This window comes from Antennarius striatus, chromosome 19 (genome assembly GCF_040054535.1).
Source record: "Antennarius striatus isolate MH-2024 chromosome 19, ASM4005453v1, whole genome shotgun sequence".
NCBI lineage: Eukaryota > Metazoa > Chordata > Actinopteri > Lophiiformes > Antennariidae > Antennarius > Antennarius striatus.
The window spans coordinates 2527523-2550235 of NC_090794.1; the positions used below are offsets into that span (position 1 = coordinate 2527523).

The 22713-nt window shown below is 43.2% G+C and overlaps 1 protein-coding gene across 1 annotated transcript; it reads right to left on the reverse strand.

Moving 5' to 3' along the window:
• Positions 1-367: 367 nt before the first annotated feature.
• Positions 368-21587, reverse strand: kcnk3a (potassium channel, subfamily K, member 3a). Its single transcript, XM_068342529.1, has 2 exons — positions 21237-21587; positions 368-2715 (listed from the first exon to the last, which is right to left on the reverse strand). The coding sequence occupies exons 1-2, from the start codon at positions 21517-21519 to the stop codon at positions 1793-1795; spliced, it is 1206 nt and encodes a 401-aa protein (XP_068198630.1). The 5' UTR covers positions 21520-21587; the 3' UTR covers positions 368-1792.
• Between the last annotated feature and the right edge of the window lie 1126 nt (positions 21588-22713).

Genomic DNA, 22713 nt, shown 5'->3' on the forward strand with positions numbered 1-22713 from the left:
CTGTTTATACAATACGAAACACCTGGTTTCTGCGAAGATCCTCTCTCGCCGAGGGAGTTTACACGAGAACCAGGACCCCGGTTTGGAGATCTAAACGAATTGGGGAGAAGAGTAATCTGGTGATACATTATCCGTGTGCAGTCGGAGGGTACGGAGCGCGGTGTGTGATTGATTCACGACATTATTTTAGCCACTGTTAGGACTGATTGCTGTGTGGAAGATTGATTTATACAAGAATGAGTGTGAATTCAGTGGATTAAGACTAATTTCAAACCCTTATGAGACGAGCAAATACTAAAAATACTCAACCTGGTCGACACTCTGATAAAGAAACAAGCGTTTTAAATTAAATAATATTTTATTATGATGAAAGAAAAGACATACTCTAAATGTATAGCCGCACACAGAGTCAACTGCAGTCTCAATGTCAACAAGGCAGTTCATCAGAATGTTCCAGTAGGAAAAAAAAAGGATGAACATCTAAACCGACATGAATGTTCTAGGACTCAAATGTTGAGACGTTGTAAGATAAAGCTAGAAAAATCAAATAAACATAAGAGCAATCCAACGTTGGTCTGAAACGAGCAAAAAACACTGCATAAAGACCCCTGTTGGCTAAATCAAGTGTGTTTAGGTGGGGATGGAGCAAAGACCCCCCATAAGTGCATGAGGTGCAAACTCTGAGGCCATTTATTTGTGAGGTGTACCGCTATTATTCTCAGTCATTTATTACACAAACATCCCAGACTGATGACACAAGAAAAGAATTATTCATTGACAAACCATAAAGTGATTCCGTTAAATAAAAAATAAAACAAATAAAGTCGCGCACTGAATTCCAGTGTCCTAAAGCATAAACACCAGTCTTCTAAAGGTGCAGCAGTGAATAAGATATGAGTCTCTATGACGCACAACATGCGCTAATTTATCAGAATATAGTGGTGCTGTGAGAAAACAAGTAAATGACAGTTTGAGAGACAGGAGGGAAAGACAAAGATTAAATTCAAAGTGATTTGTAGGAAATAGGACGGCGAGGTCTAAATAGTCTGCTTCCCTTTGTCCCGTCCCTAAACAAGACTTTAATTAAAACCTGTTTAATGAACATCAATTCAAACAATCAGTCATTCAGTTCAAAGACAGAACGAGTTCTCCCATGGACAGAAAAAAACAAAACAAAACCTGATGGAACAAACCAGAGTTTGGCTGAACTTCAGCAACACACACATTTTTGAAAATGTTTCCTGAAAAAAAAAAAAGAAAAAAAAAAGGAAAGCTTCCCCTTTAGAACTCCGCTTAAAGTCCAAATATATACAGATTTAATATGTCTGACATGAGTTTAACACTTACAACCGAGGGTTCACTTCTGAATGTCCCTTAAAGTGGATTTAAGACTATTCCATAAAACATTTCTCAGACTTTATTTACAGCTTTCACCCCTTCTGACCCTCTTAAAAACATGTCACAGTGTACTTCGTCCCTTTTCGTATTAGAAATAGAAACGGAACAGACGTGAAATTCTACCTCGTGATCGGAGAAAATGCTAAGTGTTATGTTAACGGAGATTCAGCGAGAGCGACACCCCCGTCTTTATCTGAATGGGGATGTAGCATTAGCCGTAGCGCTCGCCTCCATCTGTAAGGATGTCAGTCCTGAACCGGTTGTGCTTCGCTAACTGTGGTAGAACGCCCAGCGTCTTCCGTACCGGAGGAGCTAACGTACCGCACCTCTTGAGGAGAGGGCGTTTGGGCGACCTTGTGGGCCACACCTTTACGCGCCTGAAGTCCTGCTGGTTTTAAATGGAGCTCCTGCGTTTGCTGAGTCTCCTGTAGGTGTTGATGCTGTGCAGACCGGTGGAAACGGAGCTGATGCCCGAGTGGTGCTGCAGGCCGCAGACGCACCCGTTGGAGTGGAGGGGGTTGGAGAAGGCCTCCCCCTGCTCCACGTAGGTGTCCGAGGTGGAGAGGTCACGCGGGATGATCATGGGTATGGAGTATTGCAGCTTCTCTCGACTCTTGTACCAAAGGCAGGAGCACATGGACTGGAAGTGGAGCACCTCGGCGTAGACGTTACGGAGACCCCGACTCGCCGCTCCTCCTCCCCCGTTGCTTCCGACCACACCCCCTCCGCCGCAACCAGACGGCGTGGAGGATGAGGACGCGGGATCCACGGAACAGTGGATGTGTCCGCCCGCCTGGCCGTTGTGCGCCAGGAGAGCCCGCTGCTCGGCGTCGCGCTTCTCGTCCTCGGCGTTCATGGTCATGAACCTCAGCACCGCCAAGTTGAGGAAGGCGCCGATCACGGCCAGGCCCGTCAGGATGTAGATGAAGCTGAAGGCCACGTACTCCAGCTCCGTCTGGAGGGCGTTCTCGTTCTGCAGCGCCACGTAGTCCCCGAAGCCGATGGTGGTGAGCGTGATGAAGCAGTAGTAGAAGGCGTGGTAGAAGCTCCAGCCCTCAAAGTGTGAGAAGGCCATCGCCCCCACACACAGCGTACTCATGCAGGATATGAAGCCAAAGGTCACCATGTTGACCATGGACACCTCGGTGCGCCTCAAGCCAAGGCACTTCTTCAGCCGGTGGAGCAGACACCTGACGAAGGTATTGATCCGCTCGCCCACGCTCTGAAACATGACCAAGGTGAGCGGGATGCCGAGGAGGGCGTAGAGCATGCAGAACACCTTCCCTCCGTCTGTGCTGGGGGCTGCGTGGCCATATCCTGGGGGATAAGAGGGAGATAGGGGGAAGGTTACCGGGGCAGAATTAATTAAATCTACAGAGCAGAGGACAAGGGTCTGAGAACAGGAGGCTGAGATAGTCGGACCTGGACCGGAGGCGATTTTGCATTCTTTGAGCGGGACTTCTGATAAACTCAAAGACTTTGTCATTTCACGGCCGCAGAATGAAACCGAAGAGGAGAATGCACATCAGCGCGCTGGCAGGAATCACCAAGTATTGATGTCATGTATTCGAGGGAGAGAGCTTGAATAATTCATTGATAGTCGGCCTCTGCAGAGAGGCTCGACTAATGAGTACATTTGCACCTTATTACTTCTCTACATTCGACCAGAGTACAGAAACAGCACAGTAGAGGGTGTGTCGCAAGCAAACAAACAAACAAACAAACAAACAAAAAGGTATTTTGTACGTCTGTCTTTCTCCTGCAGCCCTTTGGGTAAAAAAATCCTAAAAGGAAAGTAAATGTTGTAAAGTCGATATCCTTTTCTCCAACAGAAAAGGCAAAATAAGTGAGAGATAAAATAGATTCATTATTAAAGGTCATAAGTTCTGAGACGTGAGGTAAAAGCTTCCAGTTTTTTCTGGTAAGCTGTTCTAGAACGTTTGGGATGGAACTCAGCAGAAACTCATGCCAGGAGTAATAATTTTGAATCGATCAATGATGCAGGGAAAGGGATAAAATAGGAGACATGATCATGCTTTCGTGATCCGGATTAAATTCTCTAAAAGTCTGCAATTTGAACACCTCGACGGCGTGCAATCGCGTTTTGGAACGTCGACGCTGCGTTACAACGTTCCAGATGGAAAGTAGTAAAAGCGCGAATCATTCTTTGACGATCAAATAAAAGCAGACAGTCCGATCCAAGATATAACTCTCAGGTGGAATAAACACGACTGAGCTGTCCTGTCAACACGAGGCCCGGGAGCGAGGTTCTGGTTCAAAACCAGTCTGAGGGACTCCAAAGGTGGGCGTCGCAGGTTCAGCTGGAGGTCAAAGGGCAAGATCCATACTCCATATGTTTATTTCCTTTAAAGCTTGAACTTCTTAGCCAACTTTTGCTAATAGTTTGTCTGTCAGGTTACTTTTAGCACTTTCAACAACCTTAACTTTTAGCTAATAGTTTAAAACAAGGATGTCAAATGGTTGACCTCTAAGGGCCAGATGTAACTAATAAATGTAACTAGATGTAATGTAAATAAATGTAACTACTCCTTAATGTTAAATAACTCTGAATTTATTACACACAGAAAAAATATGTGTGTTTGTTTCTCTGTTCTAACATGAATCCTTTTAATCTGTCAGGTTATTAAACCCACAGAACTCCATCAATCAAGGATCAAACAATCAATCAATAAAGAAAAATAACATCAAACACAAGTTAGGACGTTAACTTTGTTCAAAACATTTTTGTCAGTGTTAAAATGGTCTGAATTACTGCATTGTGGGAAATGTAGTTTTACTAAAAGCACACTTTTGACTTATTTATCTTTAGACACTCTGACCCATTATGCTCTCGTGGGCCACATAAAATGATGTGGAGGGCCACATTTGGCCCCCGGGCCTTGAGTTTGACACATGTGGTTTAAAGTGGGTTTTTTTCTGACTGTGATCAATAAATACTTTAAGCTAAATGATTACATGATACCCAATAATTAGCTTTTTGTTGCTGTACCTTTTGATGATTAGCACAATTTATACCATAAGAATCAGCTCAGTGATGTTACTGCAGGGGTCATGTGACGCAATCCCTGTTCGGCGAAAGCTTTTAAGTACTTTTATCATGTTTGCATTCGACTACTCGCGATCTATAGGACTCGCCGTCCATCACAGAGACGCAGCGTTCAGGTTAGAATAAAGGCTGAGCTGTTAGCCTGTCAGGAGCTGTCAGCCGTTTATCCAGACGAGGGAACGGCCGGAGTGACAGCGTCACTCGTCAACAATAGACGCAGGAACCGGAGGCGACAAGAGGTCAGACGAGAGCTCGCCCACTCCCACTCCCACACCCCCCAAACAGGGATGACAAAGTTATGGTGAGACAGGACGTCGCCACTGCCGTCTCCGCACACGTGGGGTACAATCATCGCCGGTGGCGGAGGAAAAGTGCAGCCTCACTGCTTTGAAAGGTGACAGAAACAACAGACCGGGTGAGGTTTGATTGACACCTGGAGGTCCACCCCCCCCTCCCCCAGCATTGATGAGCACGTGCAGCTGTAGCTGCGTGTTTAAGGCGAGATGGGGGGGAAAACGCTAAAGATCACCAGGGAAATTTGCAAAGGATCCTCTAAAATTAACTCATTTTCTCAATTTGTTTAAGGCTTAGTGTACACATAAAAGGAGTATCAAAGATTTTTGCTGCGACTCCCAGGGGCTCATTGTCTCTTAACCTAATTCCTGTAATTATCATGTGAAAGAAAATATGAAAATTGCATAACATCGAATAGCAATAAGAGCCTTTAAAAAGGCTTATTAGGCAAAACTAACAAGCAGGGGAAGGCTTGTAAATGTCAGCAGAACACAGGTGCAGCACACTCTAAACTCTCATCCCCTCCACTGCTGCCTCTCATTAAGGGATCATAATTTACCGCCAATCATTTAAAACCACAGCTTTTAGCAACAGGCTAGCTCTGATTCCAAAGTCATTTCACGTGGGTGAGAAGTATTCCCTTGAGGTGTCTTATTTGTTTGCATTTTATTCTCTAATTTGGAGATTTAATATCATTACCATCTATTTTTTTTTTTTTTTGTGCAGTTTTCCTTTTCCATATTCATCTTTAACAGTCTGGTATCTTCCAGCGCTGCTGCTCGTCTGGATAAATAGAAATAATGCAAATAAAAATCAGCGACCGCTGGCGTGTCTCTCTAATGATGGTGTGTATGCATTTCCTTTCACCTGCTGCATCCCAAAGTTTTCATTAAGCTGATTAATTAGGCGGCGGGGAGGGAGGGAGGGAGGGGGGGGGGATTAAATCAGGCTTTTGAAAATACATCAAAGAAAGTCACAGTGTGCCGTTTAGGCCTCCAGCTCTCCGTCGATTAAATTTGCAACGGTTACCAGACACACTTTCACCAGTTAGACGAGGTTTAAACCAATCAGTCAAGAGCATCACCTCACCTCATGAAGGCACGGTTACCTTGCATTTATCACAGGCTGCTTCACCATAAATACATTAAAGGAGATGCCATTGGGAATTTAAAAAAAAAAAAAAGCTCTCAAGTGTACAAAATATGCAAACGAGAGCACAAAAGGTGAAATATGTGTTTTCATATGTCAGCGCGTACGCGACAGCGGGGGCCGGGGTTATGAAACATGGCATGTTATTTATACATGCAAGTGCATCTAACAAGATGGGAAGTCTCTGCAGAGTCTCTGGAGAGGAAACACTCAGGATGTGGACTCTGCAACGGGAACGCTGGTGGCAGCTTTGCTCTCTGTTGTGCAGCAGTAACAGATGATTTCCTCAGACATCTCTGCACCCTGGAGGAAAAGGCCGCGCCGCGACGTATCATACCGTCATTGGTGTGTGTGTGTGTGTGTGTGTGAGCAATCGCAAGGTTTTTCACTGCAGACTGAGCGTTGCACAGTCACACAGGTTTAGTGAATGCATTTCCAACTTAAATCTCTTGTGTGGAGCATAAATGACCACCCTATGTCACAAAAAATAACACGTCTGTGCAGAGGATTTATATGAATGTAAACACATTTAGATCCTTAGATTGTATCAACAACAATAATTATAATGAAGCTTCACCTTCTGCTTTTCTACTTTAACGCTCTGGCTGCATGGTGGTATCTGGATCCGGATCATGGTAATTATTTTGAGTGATTTATTTAATTTAAAAACGACTTAAGCCTGATTTGTTCTAAATTAAAAACATATCAAATTATAAATGTTCCTTCGACTTATTTCCACTTCAAAGTAAAGATTTTCACGTCACGTGACCGTGTGACATCATCGTCCTCTTTCGTCCACCAAATCTATTTTTGAGAACAGAGGGGTAAAAAATAAGAATATATATAAACTGGAAAAACAAACAACTGCAAGGCTCTTTGTGGAAATGCAGAATTCACTTTTGATGAAAGGAAAAACAAAAGTTGAAGTTTGACATTCAAGCAGATAATTTCTGCACATCAGCAGTTCTTTAGAACCTCCTATTGGAGCACTGATGATTCACCGTTCCAGTAAGAAGACGTGATGTTTGTGTCGCTCCAGTGGTTCGTAAACATATTCAGAGGTATTGGGCGGAAACACGGCGTTCAGCCCAAACATGGCCGGTCTGCTTCCATCATCATACAGGTGGTCCGAGCGGCGTGACGTCACGTTTGCGTGCATTCGCTGCTCTCGCTTGGAAATTCCCCGTAAATCCAGGAATGTCCCGTGCACCAGTGCAAATAAACACCGGTCGTATAATTCGTTTGGTACAGTCTGTCTCTGAACGGCGGCCCCATCCGCTTCCCAGCATGCCTTTTGCCATCGCTTGCTTTCATCTCTGACTGCGTCGGGCCCAAGATGTCATCAGGCGACCCCGACAAACTGTAATTCTTGTCTGCTTGCAAGCACCGATTATTTCCAGGGACGACACCCAAAAGTCGACGACCATCCCGTATTTTTCCCACGAATTAATGTCTCGTCTTTATCCGCGACGACGTGGACCCGCGGACCCCCATCAATCCCCAGTCACAGACACCTCAAACTCCAGACGACCCCGCGGTTTGTTTATTCAGGCTCTCAAACACAGCTCTGGTCCTCTCCCGCCCCCCCCCCCGCCCCCACCCCCCTCCTTCCGTCCGACTTTTTTGTCCACATGGCCTGGCTGACGGCCGCTGTACAATGTCCAAGTGTGTGAAAGCAAAGGACTCTAGCACTGATGCGCTGGAGGAGCGCCAGCATTTAAAGTCACGTGTTTCCGGAGCACACTTCTGCAGGCTAAGCTAAATAAAAATCATCTGTAATTTTGCTTGTACAATGCATAGATTTTAAGTTATATCTACTTAGTTCAAACGTCAGTCACGCCCCCCCCCCCCCCTGAGAGTGAAACCCAGAGAAAAATACAAGAAGACGTAAAACGAATTCATCAAATCAGAATTTGGTGTCACGCCAGAGGAGACAGCTAATGGGCAAAGCATCCGTCTGGGTTCGCTTTAACTCGGTTACCCCACCCCCCCACCCCTTTTGTTGTTGGCTCCGACTCGGCCCCCGAGAGCGTGTGTGTGTGTGTGTGTGTGTGTGTGTGTGTGTATGCTCTCATCCAGCTCACAGCTGAGGCCCTGAAAGCATCAGAAGCTTGAAAAACCAAAAGGGGACCGGTGGTCAGATGAGAGCGCTGAGATGACTTGTGTTGCTATAAAACCCTCCTGTCAGCAGGCGATACACCCACCGCACCGCCATGTTCCCCCTGCAGAAGCACTTTCCATCAGGAGACTACTCCAAGCCTGTGTTGAGTCCACCCGTCTAAGTCATATGTTTTGCTTTGCGTTGTGAAAAAAAAAAAAACCCCATCAGGGTCTATTTCCAAAAGTGCTCCTCGTGTTCCTTTTTAGGGGATGTGAAAAGAAACCTTGGCAGGCCGGAGTTTTCCATGAGGTCAGCGAGCGAGGCATTCCAAGCGGAGTGTGAGATCTCTGGGAGGGCTGGCTAATTAGATAAATCACGTGATTTATGTAGCTGATGTACAGTTGATAACCGACCCGGTTTTAAAACAGCTGGAGAAAAAAAACGGGGTTCACGTGTTCGGGTGATGTACACAATGTGGGGGGGGGGGGGAGGAAGAGGAGGGAGGGAGGAAAGGGTCGAAGAGGATGGGAGGATTGAAATATGATGGGAAATAAAGAGGATGAAAGGATAGGAAATGGAACTGACGGGAATCTCTGAACTTAAATACGACTTATGCTTCACACTTTATGTCGAGGGTGCTGCTAATGTGGGAACGCCAACAGCAAAATTTATTTCCAGGCCTTTTAGGAGGTCAACTTGAAAATCAAAGACCTATCTGCTTCAGGAGCGCTCGTATGGGAAAAGAGAGAGAGAGAATGGGGGAAAACGGTTGTTTTATGGTTTGAGACCGGAATTTCTAAAAGGGAAAATGTGTTTATTTACATTATTATTTGATGTAAACAACAGGAGCGTGAATTATTCCTTCCTTTCACTGTCAATGAAAGGAAATCACTGTTTTGTGTAACCTTTAAAAATGCACCAAGAATTAAGCAACACTTGTTCGTGTTAAGATCCTGTGATGAAGATTGTGGACGTTTGTTTCCATGTTTAACAGTGAGCCAATGTAAATATGGAGCTAAGCTATTGAAATTATAAAGGCAAACTCTAATGTTCAATTTAAGAGGGCATGAAAAGGAAAATTGAGTCAGGCTGAGTGTTTTGAGTAAGAATTGTTGAGGTAAAAAAGGTGACAAAAAGAAGTGCATCATCTGCGTATATAGAGATATCTTATTTAATCTATAAGAAGGAGGCAGTTGGTTTAAGCATCTTCCTCTTCCTGCTGATTTTTTCTTAATAGAAGCAGGTACGTGAAATAGATATAGTGGAGACAATGCTAATAGCTACACATATTAAAGCTGCTAAAGGTAACAACTGGGTGAACGGTAATCAGGATGGGCTTATATAAGCAATTTGTTTCAGCGCAGTCCTTTTTTGGTCATTATCAATACAATCGAAATATGCATTGTTTTTAAATGTGGGGAAAAAAATATGAATTACCAAAATAAATTTCATTCATTCATTCATTCATTCACCGATTCATTCACTCAAGGTATTCTAACGACAAGTTCGTGTATCATGTAGCTGCGACGGCTAAAAGTAGCGGTTAAATGTTTGATATTGTGAGCTAACAGCCGGTGGATGAGTAAATAGCTCACATGAGCAATTGGATAAACAGTTTAAAAATGGCTTAAAGTAAAGCATAAATGTTTGAAACAGATAGCTGAATTTAATGGATGAATGATGTCATGCCTAAAAGCAGTTTATAAACAGCTGAATGCGTTTCGGCTACTTTAAAGGCTTTTACATCCGTGCTAATTTCGCCAAATGACACCATTAAGGCTCCAGCTGGAAAATGTTTGCCTCTGTCCAGGTGTTCTGTCTTCTGATTGGTTCGGCCTTTCAGCACAGTCATAGAGTTTTTAAGTCTATGTTTATGTCTCAGTTGATTGTTTGTAAATCTCACGGCATTCCCTCCGTCCATCCGTGTTTGAATCGGACCCCCCCAAAAAAAACGAGCGCATGGAGGACGCGACGTAGCATCGATGGAGGAGCTGTGGGGTCTAATTGCATCAGACAAAAAAAAAAAGAAGAAGAAGAAGTGTGATTAGTCACGGAAGCCTCTGATGATGATGATGATGATGATGATGATGATGATGATGATGGCGGCGAGGATGATGAGGGGTAATCTTCTGTTGGAATATAAAAAAGGCGGAGACACACGCTTACATCTAAGCTGGGAACCGAGTCAGGGCGTGAATCGGTCGACTCTGAAACATTTACACTTCAAACAGTAAATATTTAAAAAAAAAAAAATAATAATAAAAATAATAATTATATATATATATATATATATATATTAAAAAAATGTCCCTCTCACCCTTGTGGGGTGGTATCTGTGTGTCATCCTCAAGCTCGGGTCCTCTACCAGAGGCCTGGGAGTCTAGCTCTCAAAACTGCTGTCACAGCTAGAGATCGATATATATATATATATAAAATTATATATATATATATATATATATATATATATATATATAATTATAATTATTTTTTATCCCACGTGACAGAAGCATAGACGGCTAATTCTCCACAAACACAAACAACAATTTTATGCTTGTTAATCCTGAAGCATTTGGAGGAGAGATCTCGTCCACCAGAAACTGTCAAAACGCTCCAGCTCGGCGGCGTTAAAAAAACAAAACAAAAAACAAAAACCCCCCCATATGTGACAAGTCTGCTATAACTCGACAAGGCTGTTTCACACCTCCGCCTTGTGATTCGTGTGGCGATAACTGCGATGGCGTCATGTTTTATTCAGGTGAATGCTCCTTTTTATAAATAGCCGCCCCGCTCGTCGTTTCTCTTGCCTGCCGTTTGTTTCCTCTTCTCCCTCTATTCATCCGCCCGTCTGGGCCTCTAATTGAAAGAGATTTATAATTATTTGCTCTCTTCTTTTGAAGCCTGCGCGGCGCCGTCACCTGCATCCGTCACCTGATGCCACGTGCCCTCGTTCTAGACCGCTGCCCGTGCAGCAGATGTCGGGCGAAAAGAGGGGAAGGGCCCTCACGCGATTTTGACGCCAAAACGCACACGGAACGGTGCACAATTTAGACGAAGAACAAAAAAAAATAGAGCTCGGGGTAAAATAGGCCGAACACGTGTCTCCAAATCCTGAGACGGTTTAGTAGATTTTAGGATACGATGACGAGACAATGGAGGGTCATCTTTGTGTCTGAGCTGTTCGACTGTAACGCTATCATGTGTCGTGTGACCTTTCGTCATGACCTGATGCCATTCAAAGCAAGTAACGGATCTTACCGAGGTGTTACGTGAAACTGTAGCCGTCAACAAAAAAACTGTCTGTTTTGTTATTTATCGAGAAAAAAAAACAACCCAACAGGAATCTGCGAAAAAAACAACAAAAAAAAGGGACGTTTGACAAAAGTTTGCGGCGCCGTCGACTGTCTGTCGCAGCTGGCGATAAAACTGGAACGTTAGAATAAAAATTTGTCTACATCTATTATTTATTTATCTTCCACAGATGCATGAAACCCATTTGAATTCATCTGCATCATTTCAGCGATGTTTTAATGAGTATCACATCTGTGACTAAATAATTATTTCCTCTCCTCTTCTTTTTCCTTTTGGCTTTTCCCCTCAGGGGTCGCCACAGCCAATCAGCGTCCTCCATCTAACCCTGTCTTCTGCATCCTCTTCTCTCACCTTTTAAAAACGGCTTTTTTCCTGCATCGACGTCTGATTTCTCCTTCTGCTTCACGCAAATTAGAAGCATGACTTTGTCAAAAAACTGAACGACCATCCGTTCTCCGCTCTGCGTCCTCCGTGAGGTAACCGTCGCCTCGGGCCGCCCATATGGCGGACAGGTGCCACTGCATCAGCAGCACCTCCACGCAATCTGCAGGCTGACCTCAGCGGACGCCATCCCATAGTACCTGCTTTACATTTATAGGCTTTGTGCATCAACCTTCTTTAGGTTTAATTGTCCAGTATTTAAATTTTAAAGATTATTCTGGTGCAAATAATTTCAACACTTCTTGCAGGAATGCGTCTTGGACCAATCAGATCGCTTCAAAAGTCGTTTATATTGCCAGGAAGCATAAATACCCTTCACCGTTTCCCCACCCTCACACATGATGCATGCGTCTGGTGGGGGCTGACACCCCCCCCCCCCTTACTGACAGCTGCGATATTAAGATGATTTCAGATAAAATAGGTTAGCAGGCTGTTGTTTTAGCCCCAGGTTGTAGACAAATTTTGTTGGTTTTTTTTGGGGGGGGGGGTTGTTTTGTTTTTTTGTATGGATATTAAATGCATAGTCATGAGCTGGAGCTCTGATGGCGGCCCTCGGGGCAGGGGGGTGGGGTAAACACAACTCACCTATCACTATTATTGTTATTATCATTAGCTTCCGCTGTGTGACAGCACACTTCATCCAGGTTGGGCTCGCTGAGAGATTAAACAGATGCTGAGAACAAATTGGGGAACAAATTCCCACCCGGGGGGGGGGGAAGAGCCACAGTTGCTCGCTGCTGTCGGGCCGCATCATGCCAGCACTCTGAGCCAGTTTGGGGTGAAGCGGGGGTGACGTGGACAAAGCTTCCCTTTCTGGAATCTCGAGAAAAATCACGATAACGAATAAGTCTCACCTCGGCGTGAGGAGGCTTTCAACATGGAATGGTTTTTACTTTACTTTTTCCTTCCTTTTTTTTTTGGTTGGGGGGGGGGGGCACATGTGGGTCCCCAAGCGGAAAGCCTTCTGACGGCTCAGTGCACAGCGAACTCATGATCAGCAAACCCCCACCGCCTCATCCCAAGAGAAATGTGTGGGATATCTGTTCCTCAGGGAGAATCTCCATTCATGTGATCGCATAGAATAGCTGCATGTTGGCTTGGGATTTTATTATTTTATGCATTAAATAAGGCTTTAAACAGAATTTAGAAGTTGTTTACGTCAAATATTCTAAATCCAACTTACTTCAGTTCCTCTGACAAATATTATCTTTCCTTGCAGACGGATCTCCTCCTCAATTTCAGTTTATTTCTTCAATTTTAGCTGCTATCTTTCTTATTTTTTTTGGCACGCACACACATCAACTGACATGGAAGTATGAAATGTGTTCTCATACGTCAGATAAATCCTTCCAGACAAGCAGGAAACAGGGATCCCAATAACAAAATAAAAAAAGGGGGGGGGGGGACTTGAAACTGTCAGACCTCCTTACTTTTAGGGGAATTTAAAACATATCCGCTTTTAAATTTATCATGGAATAATTTCTTGAATTTGCCCTTGGTTTTATTCTATTTATTGATTTTTTTTTTATTTGGTGAGTAAAAGTTGTTTGATCGCACCGTCTGCTCATTGTTGTCGTCCTGCTTCCTGTGCTGCTCAATGAGGATTTCACCTTCAGATCTGTTTTACGTCATTTTGTCGTGTTCTCGTCTTTGCGACACTGGGAGAATAATTTAGGTGTGCATTCTGGGATGTTTTGTGCTGTGGGATTATAATGCTCTACTTTACATCACCACTGTGCTTCTGCATGGAGTAAAAGCAGATGGAAATAGAGTGAATGTCTCATAGCGTTGTGCACAAAGTGAAAATTTCCCATCACCATTCTTTTTTTTTTGTTGTTGCTTGGAGCGAGCTACAACGCGTCTAATGCATCATTTAAGAAAATGCTTTTTTTCGCCACCTTCTCCCGCATTTATATAATTTGCTAAACACAATGGGAACAATGTCCTTTCAGTCTGTTTGCGTGAAACGGATCATAATGCCTGAGCTGCAGCGGCGTGGACGACAAAAGCATTACATCACCCCACAGATTAAATCTGTGGGGTGATGGTCCAATCAGAGCCTCAGACCTCAGCCTGTGTTTGTATTTGAAAGACTCCAGTCAGGTGTGGTGATATTCTGTCGTAATGACACACAGAATGAAGAACATGCCTGCATGAGACATGAGGAATTCAACAGTTTGATGCCTCCATCTTGGCAAAACATTGGAGAAGGAAGAGAGTTAGGAAAACACGAACATGGTCGATGATCACGGCGGGTTTTAAGTTTGGATTTTAGCGGTTTTCAACTGGATCCATGCAGGTTATTTAATAAACCTGAATAAAAACAAACATTTTTCTATGATTGGATATCATTTGTCGGGTTCGGATCCAGAAAGATCTCCAGCTTGACTTCCAAATAAGTCCGTCCTTTCAGAATGCCAAGAGATCTCATGCGTGTAAAATTTCAATATATTCCCTTTGGGAAATAAAGGAGCCAAAACGAGTCACACAAGCTGTTGTAACGGTCCACTTCAGACATACGTATTACTATTAACATCTATAGGGGGTCAATTAGACTAAAGTCTGACTTTCATGGTGCATCCGTACCCCAAAGTTCTTCTATTCACCTTATTAAGTAAAAATGGAAAAAGCTCCATTCTGGCAGCAGCGCCTGTACTTTCCTTTCAAAGCTTTCCTCTCCTCAGCAACCTCCAAAAACAAAGCAGCAGTGGCCCACAGTCCGATTACCAGCATTGTTCCTGGAATCACGTCCCAGCTGAAGCGTCTCCACACGTTCCCTAATACCTTTCCTTTTCAGGTCAGGAGAGGAGAGGAACCCGGCGACACGCATTTATTCAGGAGACGGACTCGAGACGCTTCAGAGGCCCGATTTGCAGACGTCTGTTTCCTCTGCGACGCATCAGCGATCCGTGATGCTGCTCGGACGATTTAGACCATAACTAATTCACATGATATACATGTGTACGATAAAGAAGAGGAGGAAGAAGAGGAGGAGGGATGCTGTGTGTCTGCATCTGGCAAGATGAAGATGGAATGGGAAATAACAGGCGGCTTTTATTATAGTTAAAATCACCTGCAGGGGGAAATGAATAATCTACTAATTCCATTGATTATTTAAATTTCCCCAATATGCCTGGAGGATCGATCAAGATCTAAAGTTAATTAATGTTTTTTCGACGCACCCGAGATAAAAGTTATCTCAATGTTCCATTTACACTCCACGTCCTGCAGTGACATCACAACAGGCGTGGTAAAGATCAGTGTGTTCCAGCGTCTAAATAATAGAAGGACAAATAGATGGATGTACCATCGATTGCAAACAATGTGCCCAAAAAAAATCCCCTCCAACAAAAACCCGGTGGAGCTAAACACGACAGCTGAAATGACAATTACGTCAGTCAGGAAGCAGAGGTCTGCGCACGGGTTACGCAAATAAAATATGACACCAAATTAGGGTTAATCCGCTGCTAAAAATAGTCCCAGGAAGAACATGACTGTGCTGTAAGCTGGGATGTTCGGATGCCTGATAAAACAGTCTGGATTTGACATTTTTAATTCTTCATTAGAAGCCTTGAGGTGAAGATTGTTTGGGGTGTTGGTTTTCTTCTTTAATCATGCCACTCCGTCCTCGTGCAAAACCGAACCACCGGCGCCGACGGACTTCGTGATTTCACGTCCGAAACGTGGCGACACGTCTCAGTTAATCTCGAATTTCCACTGGAAGGATTAGGACATTAATCAAGCGGCTGCTGCGCTCAGCCCCCCACCCCCCACCCCCCACCCCTTTACTAAAAGCTCCAGGTTGTAGAGAGCCTCATAATTAAATATCCCCCAGAACATGAGAGGCATTCTTCCATCAGAAGAAGAGGAGGGGAGGAAAAAAGCTCTTATTTCTAATCAAATAAATCTGACACAAGTCACCGCGTCGCGATACAGCTGAGATCTGATGCGGCCTGCGATGTCTATTTATACCCAGGAGGAAACTTCAAGCGAAAAGAGATTGCGATCTCACTACTGTGTACTATTTTATTTGGTTAAACTCCAGCCAGCCTCCGGCGGTTGAGAAAGTCTAATAAATATAAAAGTCGTGTTTTGTTTAGTGAGTCAAGCGGGGACTCAACTTTCCATTGAGGCAAGCGGAGCATTAAGCAGACGCAACTCGAGGTAAACATTGGCCGACCATGTGAACGGAGCAGCGAGCGGCGGCGAGAGTCAACTTTCTCAGACGTTACCGCTTCAGATCCAGAACAGAAACGAGCTCCCCCAGCCAATAATAACTGTTGATGTTTCCCTTCCATGTGCACTCAGCTAATTCCTCCGATTCACTTGTTCAGTGATGCTGAACATGTTCAGCCTTATTGTTTAAGTGCTTTTAAATGAAAGGCTGCTGTAATACGTCTGGCTTGGTTTGCTTTGGGCCTGATTATGTATATACACCCGTTGAGTTATGGCGTGTTTACATTCCCTGGTGGCTGTGTAATATTTACCCTGCTGAATATCTGTTGTAATTGCTAAATAAGATTCTATTCAAATGCATTCATTTTGGGGCCCGACTTCAGCTCATTCCTGCAGAATTAGTTAGCTTTTGACATAATTAGCCTTTATAATGACAAGGATGGTAATAGTTCCTCCTCTAATGTAAAGAGAAACAGAATGAGATCGTTAGCAAAACATTAAAACCCCTTTTTAATAGAAAACAGCCCAAAGGCAACACATCAAATGAGATAGTAAAATTTTTAACTTTTTATTTTATTTTTTATTTTTTTAAAAAAAAAGCTAAAATAAAAGACCCTGTGGAGCTCTTCAAGATTAATTAGGTTGCCTGGCAACAGGTTGAAAGGAGCCTCCTAGTCCTTCTAAATACAACCTGATCACTCCATTGATCCGCTGTACTGCAATCAGCTGCTGTTCCCCTAGGGGGCGCTCACGAGCGAGCCTCAATGAATGTGGAGCTAGCAGTTATATCTGGACAAGATGACCTAAAATTTATTTTATTTTAGACAAATTAAGCATTGATTATACGACACAAGTGAAATTAAGGCATGCTAATACTGTTTTATCTTCATTTTATTTTCTGCTTTTCCTTAAAAATCGTTAGAATTCTGTTAATGGACGCGATTGGCCGGTTATTTATGATCGATTGGGTCAGAACATCCTTCCTCCGGTTTTTGAAATGAAGCTGAATGAAGATCTAAAGGAAAACTTTAAATAGGAGATATTCAACTGATTATTAATGCTGTAAAGAACTATAAAGACATTTGTGGTGTGTGATGTCACAAACTATTTAAATGAAGGTATTTCACAACAATAGAAAAATGCAAATTTACCGACTACAGACGATGACCAAACTCTGAGCTCATGTCTATCGAATCATCGAGAGGCAAACATCCAAATGATCACTGAAGAAAACGTATTTAACAAGAGCTGATTCACAATAATAAAAATACAAACAGAGCAGGTGATCTTGACGTGATATTTCTCTAACTGCAACCATATGGAGACTCGAAACAGGCTGATCTGAAAAAGAATTCTGTTTTCACACCCGCGGAGGAAATTTAATGACTTCAGAGATGAAACATGAGACAGACGTTCAGAAGTCACTTTTAAAGAACTCAGTTTGCTTTAAAAAAATTAAAAATTAAAAAAAAAGCATCAAAAGTACAAAATTCATACTTAAAGGGTAACTTCAACCAAATTAGAAAATAAAATAAAATGATGTAAGTTAATTTTATTGATAAATAACTTCATGAATTCAACTTGTCATTCATTCATTCTGGTGCATGTAAAGTCCATGTAGATTCATCATTGCTTGTGACGCCTAGAGTCACCTGTGTAAACCGCTATTAGCTGCAGTGGGTACCATCAGAGCCAATCAGAGGGTCTGATTTAGATGTTTAGCTGTGTTGCTTGGCAACAGAGACTCACACATGCTCCTTCAAACAAATGTGTGCAACTTCATTTTTTTAAGCAGCAAAATGTGTCAAAATTTGAGTGCATTTTTTGTTTATTTTTAATTTATGGTAATAACAATGCATTGACGTGCTCTCCAGAGACTTATATTAAAGCGGTTTTGTGTTATTCTTGATGATACTGTAAAAAAAACTCCAACTTAATGAAGACGGCAGACGAGTAAAACCTGGAAAAGGATTCCATTTCATCTCCGTTCCCGCACTGCAACCCAACAGGTACAGTCTGGGTGTCTGTGTAATATGAGATCTATTAATTCAGCTTGTATAAACATACCGTGATGACATATTGCGTGTCACGCTAACACTGTGTGTGTGTGTGTGTGTGTGTGTGTGTGTGTCAAGAAGAAGAAGAACACACACACAGGCCATCTGGCTGAGGGGGGGAACAATACGTTCCCGGATTGGTGTGTTATCGCGTCGTTCGGATGTCACACGTCTGATAACGCGCAGAGAGTCGTATCTGTATGAAAGCGGAGGTGACCTTGAACGCAGCACGAATGGAGCCCCCCCCCACCCCCCCACGGAGGTGGGTGATACTGTTTGTACCCAAAGGGAGACTTATGACACCCATTCCAGTGGGAGCTCCCCGCCCAATCTCCACCATCTTGACAACATTTTCTCGCCCAAAGCTCATTTTTTTTCTCCTCTTGCGATGTTCCTACATTCCTTCATCCACCCCCTGGCCTCCTCATCCTCCTCCTCCTCTTCCTCCTCCTCCTCCTCCCCTTTGTTCCATGAAAATTGACGACTGATTGCTGATTGCAGCTGCTCCTCCCTCCTTCACTTATTTTTAATTATTAGAGCAGCGCTGGAACCCTGGTCTTATCACGTGTTCACCGGTTTTCCATTAGAAAATGTGAATCTAAATGTATATTTATTCATAGCTCTGCAGCGTGTTGCTTGTTCTCATGCGTGTTGCTCATAACATGGTCGTTTTCAGCCTCTTCTTTGAGTCTGGTCGTACGTTTGTCACTCGACAAACTGCTTTTGGATCAGTTATAGCATTCCATCATCAGGGTGGTCAACACTCCTAAAACTGTTATAATAAAATAAAAAAAAACAGGAAGTAAAGCAATCACACCTATTTTAATTTTTTTACATGACAGTTTTAACTCCAACCTGACCTCATTTGTGTAATTAGATGTTCTGACCTCGGTCACATGACACATGCTGTACAGTTTGTACAGTGTTACTGCTTTGTGCCAAGAGGCCGGTGGAACCAGGAGGCTCTGGTGTTGTCATCAATACTTAATGGCAGGCTGAAACTCCAATCACTGTATTTGTGGCGGCCTCTGGACTCACAATTACAGCCGGCAGATACAGAAACCCGGGGCTGACTCAGTGTGCAATTAGCTGCCGCCGCGCGATAGAGTTACAAGTCACAAGTCACGACTGACAACTGTCCGAGTCGCTCAGTACACCGGAGGAGGAATCAGATAGGACGTGGCGGTGAGGACGGCTTCCAGGGAGATGAGTGGAAACATTTTCAAAGAGAAATGAAAGAAGTTATAATAATATTCACATTCACATACTGTAAAGCGGATCCACCTGTAGCTAATGCGGCTACCGTTAGCGCTCTAGTGACCAGATGTCACCTGTGGGTCAACATTACATAGATTTTATAAATTATTAAGGTTAATAATTCTTCTGTTTTGTTTCATTTTCACTTCATTTGACCTCTTATCCTTGAATTCCAAGTGATTATTTCCACACCGTTGGCGCAACCAGACCACTTCCTGTTCTCATCAAAGTAAATTTCCCAGTTTGGGATCAATGAAGTCTATCTTATCTTATCTTATCTTATCTTATCTTATCTTATCTTATCTTATCTTATCTTATCTTATCTTATCTTATCTTACTGTATCTTAACTTAACTTATCTTCAGTAGAAGCGTCTGAAAATTTGAGTTTATTTCTAAAAAAAAAATTTCTACAGCATCCTGATTGGATGGAAGATTTCATACATTTCTAAGAATGTAATAACATTTTTAAATTTAAGGGTTAGCCTATAGGCTAACACCGAGCTAACTTTGAAGGTGTTGTGTTGCTGCAGAGCAGGACTAATGAGCAAGAATGAAAACAAACGAATGCAGATTATACTTGGAAACGTCTCTTAACTCTTCCTGGAGCTCCTTTTCTTATTACGAGGAGCAGAATTTCACAGATGGAAAGAAGTTTGTCCTTCAGTCGAACTTCAGTGGAGCTCTGAAGATCTGACTTTAAGGCAAATTAAATTCAACTAAAAATATGAATATTTGGATGACGATGACGTGAGATCATTTAATTTATGGCATGGTGATAATATGCATTATCTGTATAGCACTTTACCTACAAATTCACCAAGACTTAAATAAATCAAATGCAGCCGACGTTTATTTTTGTAATTTTTCTACCTATACCTTCTTATCTTTACTTCATTTACATTTTTGCTGCTGGACTTTACTTGTAATACTTAACACCTAATTATGAATTACTTTCATATCCATCTAATAATTCTGAACTGAATGAATATGGATTTAAAGAAGCACCACCTGTTATTCTTAATGTTTTTGTTTTTGTTTTCGGCAACAATGTGAGAAAGAATTTTGGTTTCCCCACATAAAATCAAACCTAGGAGGTCACATCAACTTCTTCTGTAAGTCCTGACTTTAAAAATACAGATTATATTTGGAAACGGCTCCAAAGCTTCTGTCACGCTAATCCCAAAGGACGATTTGTGCGTTAAAATGACCCACAGCTATAAAAAGGCATGAAGATTTTGGGACAAAACGACATCTGGAAAAACGCCACGGCTGGGCCAACATGACTGGGATTGTGCCGTTGGCATGCTGGAGGCGGGGCGGTCCTCCAGACGAGTTGCCAAGGGTTGTGGATGCTCGCCATTCCACAATAGTGAGTCCACGCCAGTTTTTGCGTAGCCGGAGGAATGACAGACTGCCTGCCCTGAGGTCGACCACGTGAAGCGACCCACAATCGGGTTTTCGTGCCAGAACTACAACATCTGAGGCTCACCGGAGCCTGATGACATCACGCCGGCGCTGATCCGATGGGTCACCCAGTTTCTGGATGAGAATGACCTCATTATTCGACCCAGGTCTGCGGTGAACCCGGTGAAAACCTAAATGGCTGCAGCTCCGACATCAGATGATGACATCATCAGGAGGTTGTGCCAGTCAATGAGGAGGAGGATTACTAATCAATACTGAGGCAAATTATTGATCGTGAAAAATGTTTTAGTCTTGTCCCTTCAGTTTATTGGATGTTTTTGCTCTCTTGTGAATCTTTCTGGTTAAACTAGACAATCAATAAAAGGTCATCATGAATATTCTTGAAAATAATTTTCAAGAGGTTTTCACCTTTACATTTCTTTTTTAAACCCAAACACTTTCCCTGCAGCCTCGGTTCGAATTTAAACATTTACGCGTAAAACGGCGCGTAAAATCCGACGCATCAACTTCATTTGCGCGTTATAAAAGGCAAAAGTTTCCAAGAGCGGCTCTCCTACCTACCTATGGTCGTGATCACAGTGATGGCGAAGTAAAAGGAGCCGGTGAACCTCCACTGCACCCCGGCTTTGTGCGGCTTGAGCTGCAGCACCACCTTCTCCAGCTCGTCAAACTCCTCCGCGGACAAGTTGAACGTCTGGAGCAGCTCCTTTTTCCTCAGGTCCAGGTTCGTCCGGTGGGTCGTCTCCTTCTGGGACTCCAGAGCACCGAAGATCGCGGCACCGACGATCAGGTAGGTGAAGGTGCAGACGATGAGGGCGAGCGTCCTCACGTTTTGCCGCTTCATGGTGACGCGTCAGGGCGACGGGCGGAGAGTCAGCGCGGGTCTGGAGGACGGAGAACTCGGCTGGCTCATGGCTGTCGCTGCTCTGACGGAGCGGAGATGCTGTCTGATTACTTTATGAGGCGAGGAGCTGTTCATTCAGCACCACCCCTCCCTCCTTCCCTCCCTCCCTCCCTCCCAAGAGAGGAACCCCCTCCCCTCCCCCGTCCATCAATCCACCTCTATCTCCCCCCTTCTCCTCCCATCTCACTGTAAAACATCCCCAAGTGCAGATTTCATCTTTCTTCTTCCCAGGTGAACTATTCCTTTTGTTTTACACTAAGATACAGTTCAGAAATTTAAATTCCTTCATTACCCCCCACCCCCCACCCCACCCCCCCTGGGAATGAGGGAGTCAGGGAAAGTTTGTTATTTTGCGCAAAACTTTTTGGGAACATTAAATTACTGAATACAACCACTGGAATTTATTCAGAAACTACGGAAGCCCCGCAGCTCCAAATAGCTCGAAAGACATGTTATTTAACTTATTTAACTTATAATTATTCACAACGTACAATTAATAAAAGCACAAAAGTACCATTTTCTCCCCTGAGATTAAGTGGAAAATTAATTAAATCGCAATATTTATTTGATTCCTAAGGGGGGAAATTGCTTTTTGTACAGTGAATCATAATTAACTTGAATTTTTGAGTAACTTAAGTAAATTGTAAAAAGTTTAATTCCATTACTACATATCATGGAATTATGTTTTAACTTCTGTTTCACATTTATCAGTCATTTAAAGGCTGTAATTTTGCAGTTATATGTACAGTGCAACCGATTTAAAAAGGGTTGGCAGTTAAAATACTATCCTGAAAAGTAAATACAGTTTTTTTGAATGATTATATTCCAGCATTGATCTTAGAAATAAGAATCGCAGCACTTTTGCAGCAATTTTATCCTATTTCCAATAAAATAATCAATCGTAATCATTTTCCACTCACTAAATCAGTTTTTAACTACACGCGTGTTCGGTAGCCGTTACGTAAACCTGTTTATGGTCGACGTCACGTCGGGCCCCACTGGACGGGATGAACCGCAGCAGCCTGGTCCCTGTGACCCCTGAGCTGCTTTAAAGTAAACGTCTCCATTAATGAGCGATGCTCTCAACAAGACTTCCAAGAAACTTCTGCAGGGAATCCAACTGCTTCTCCGACT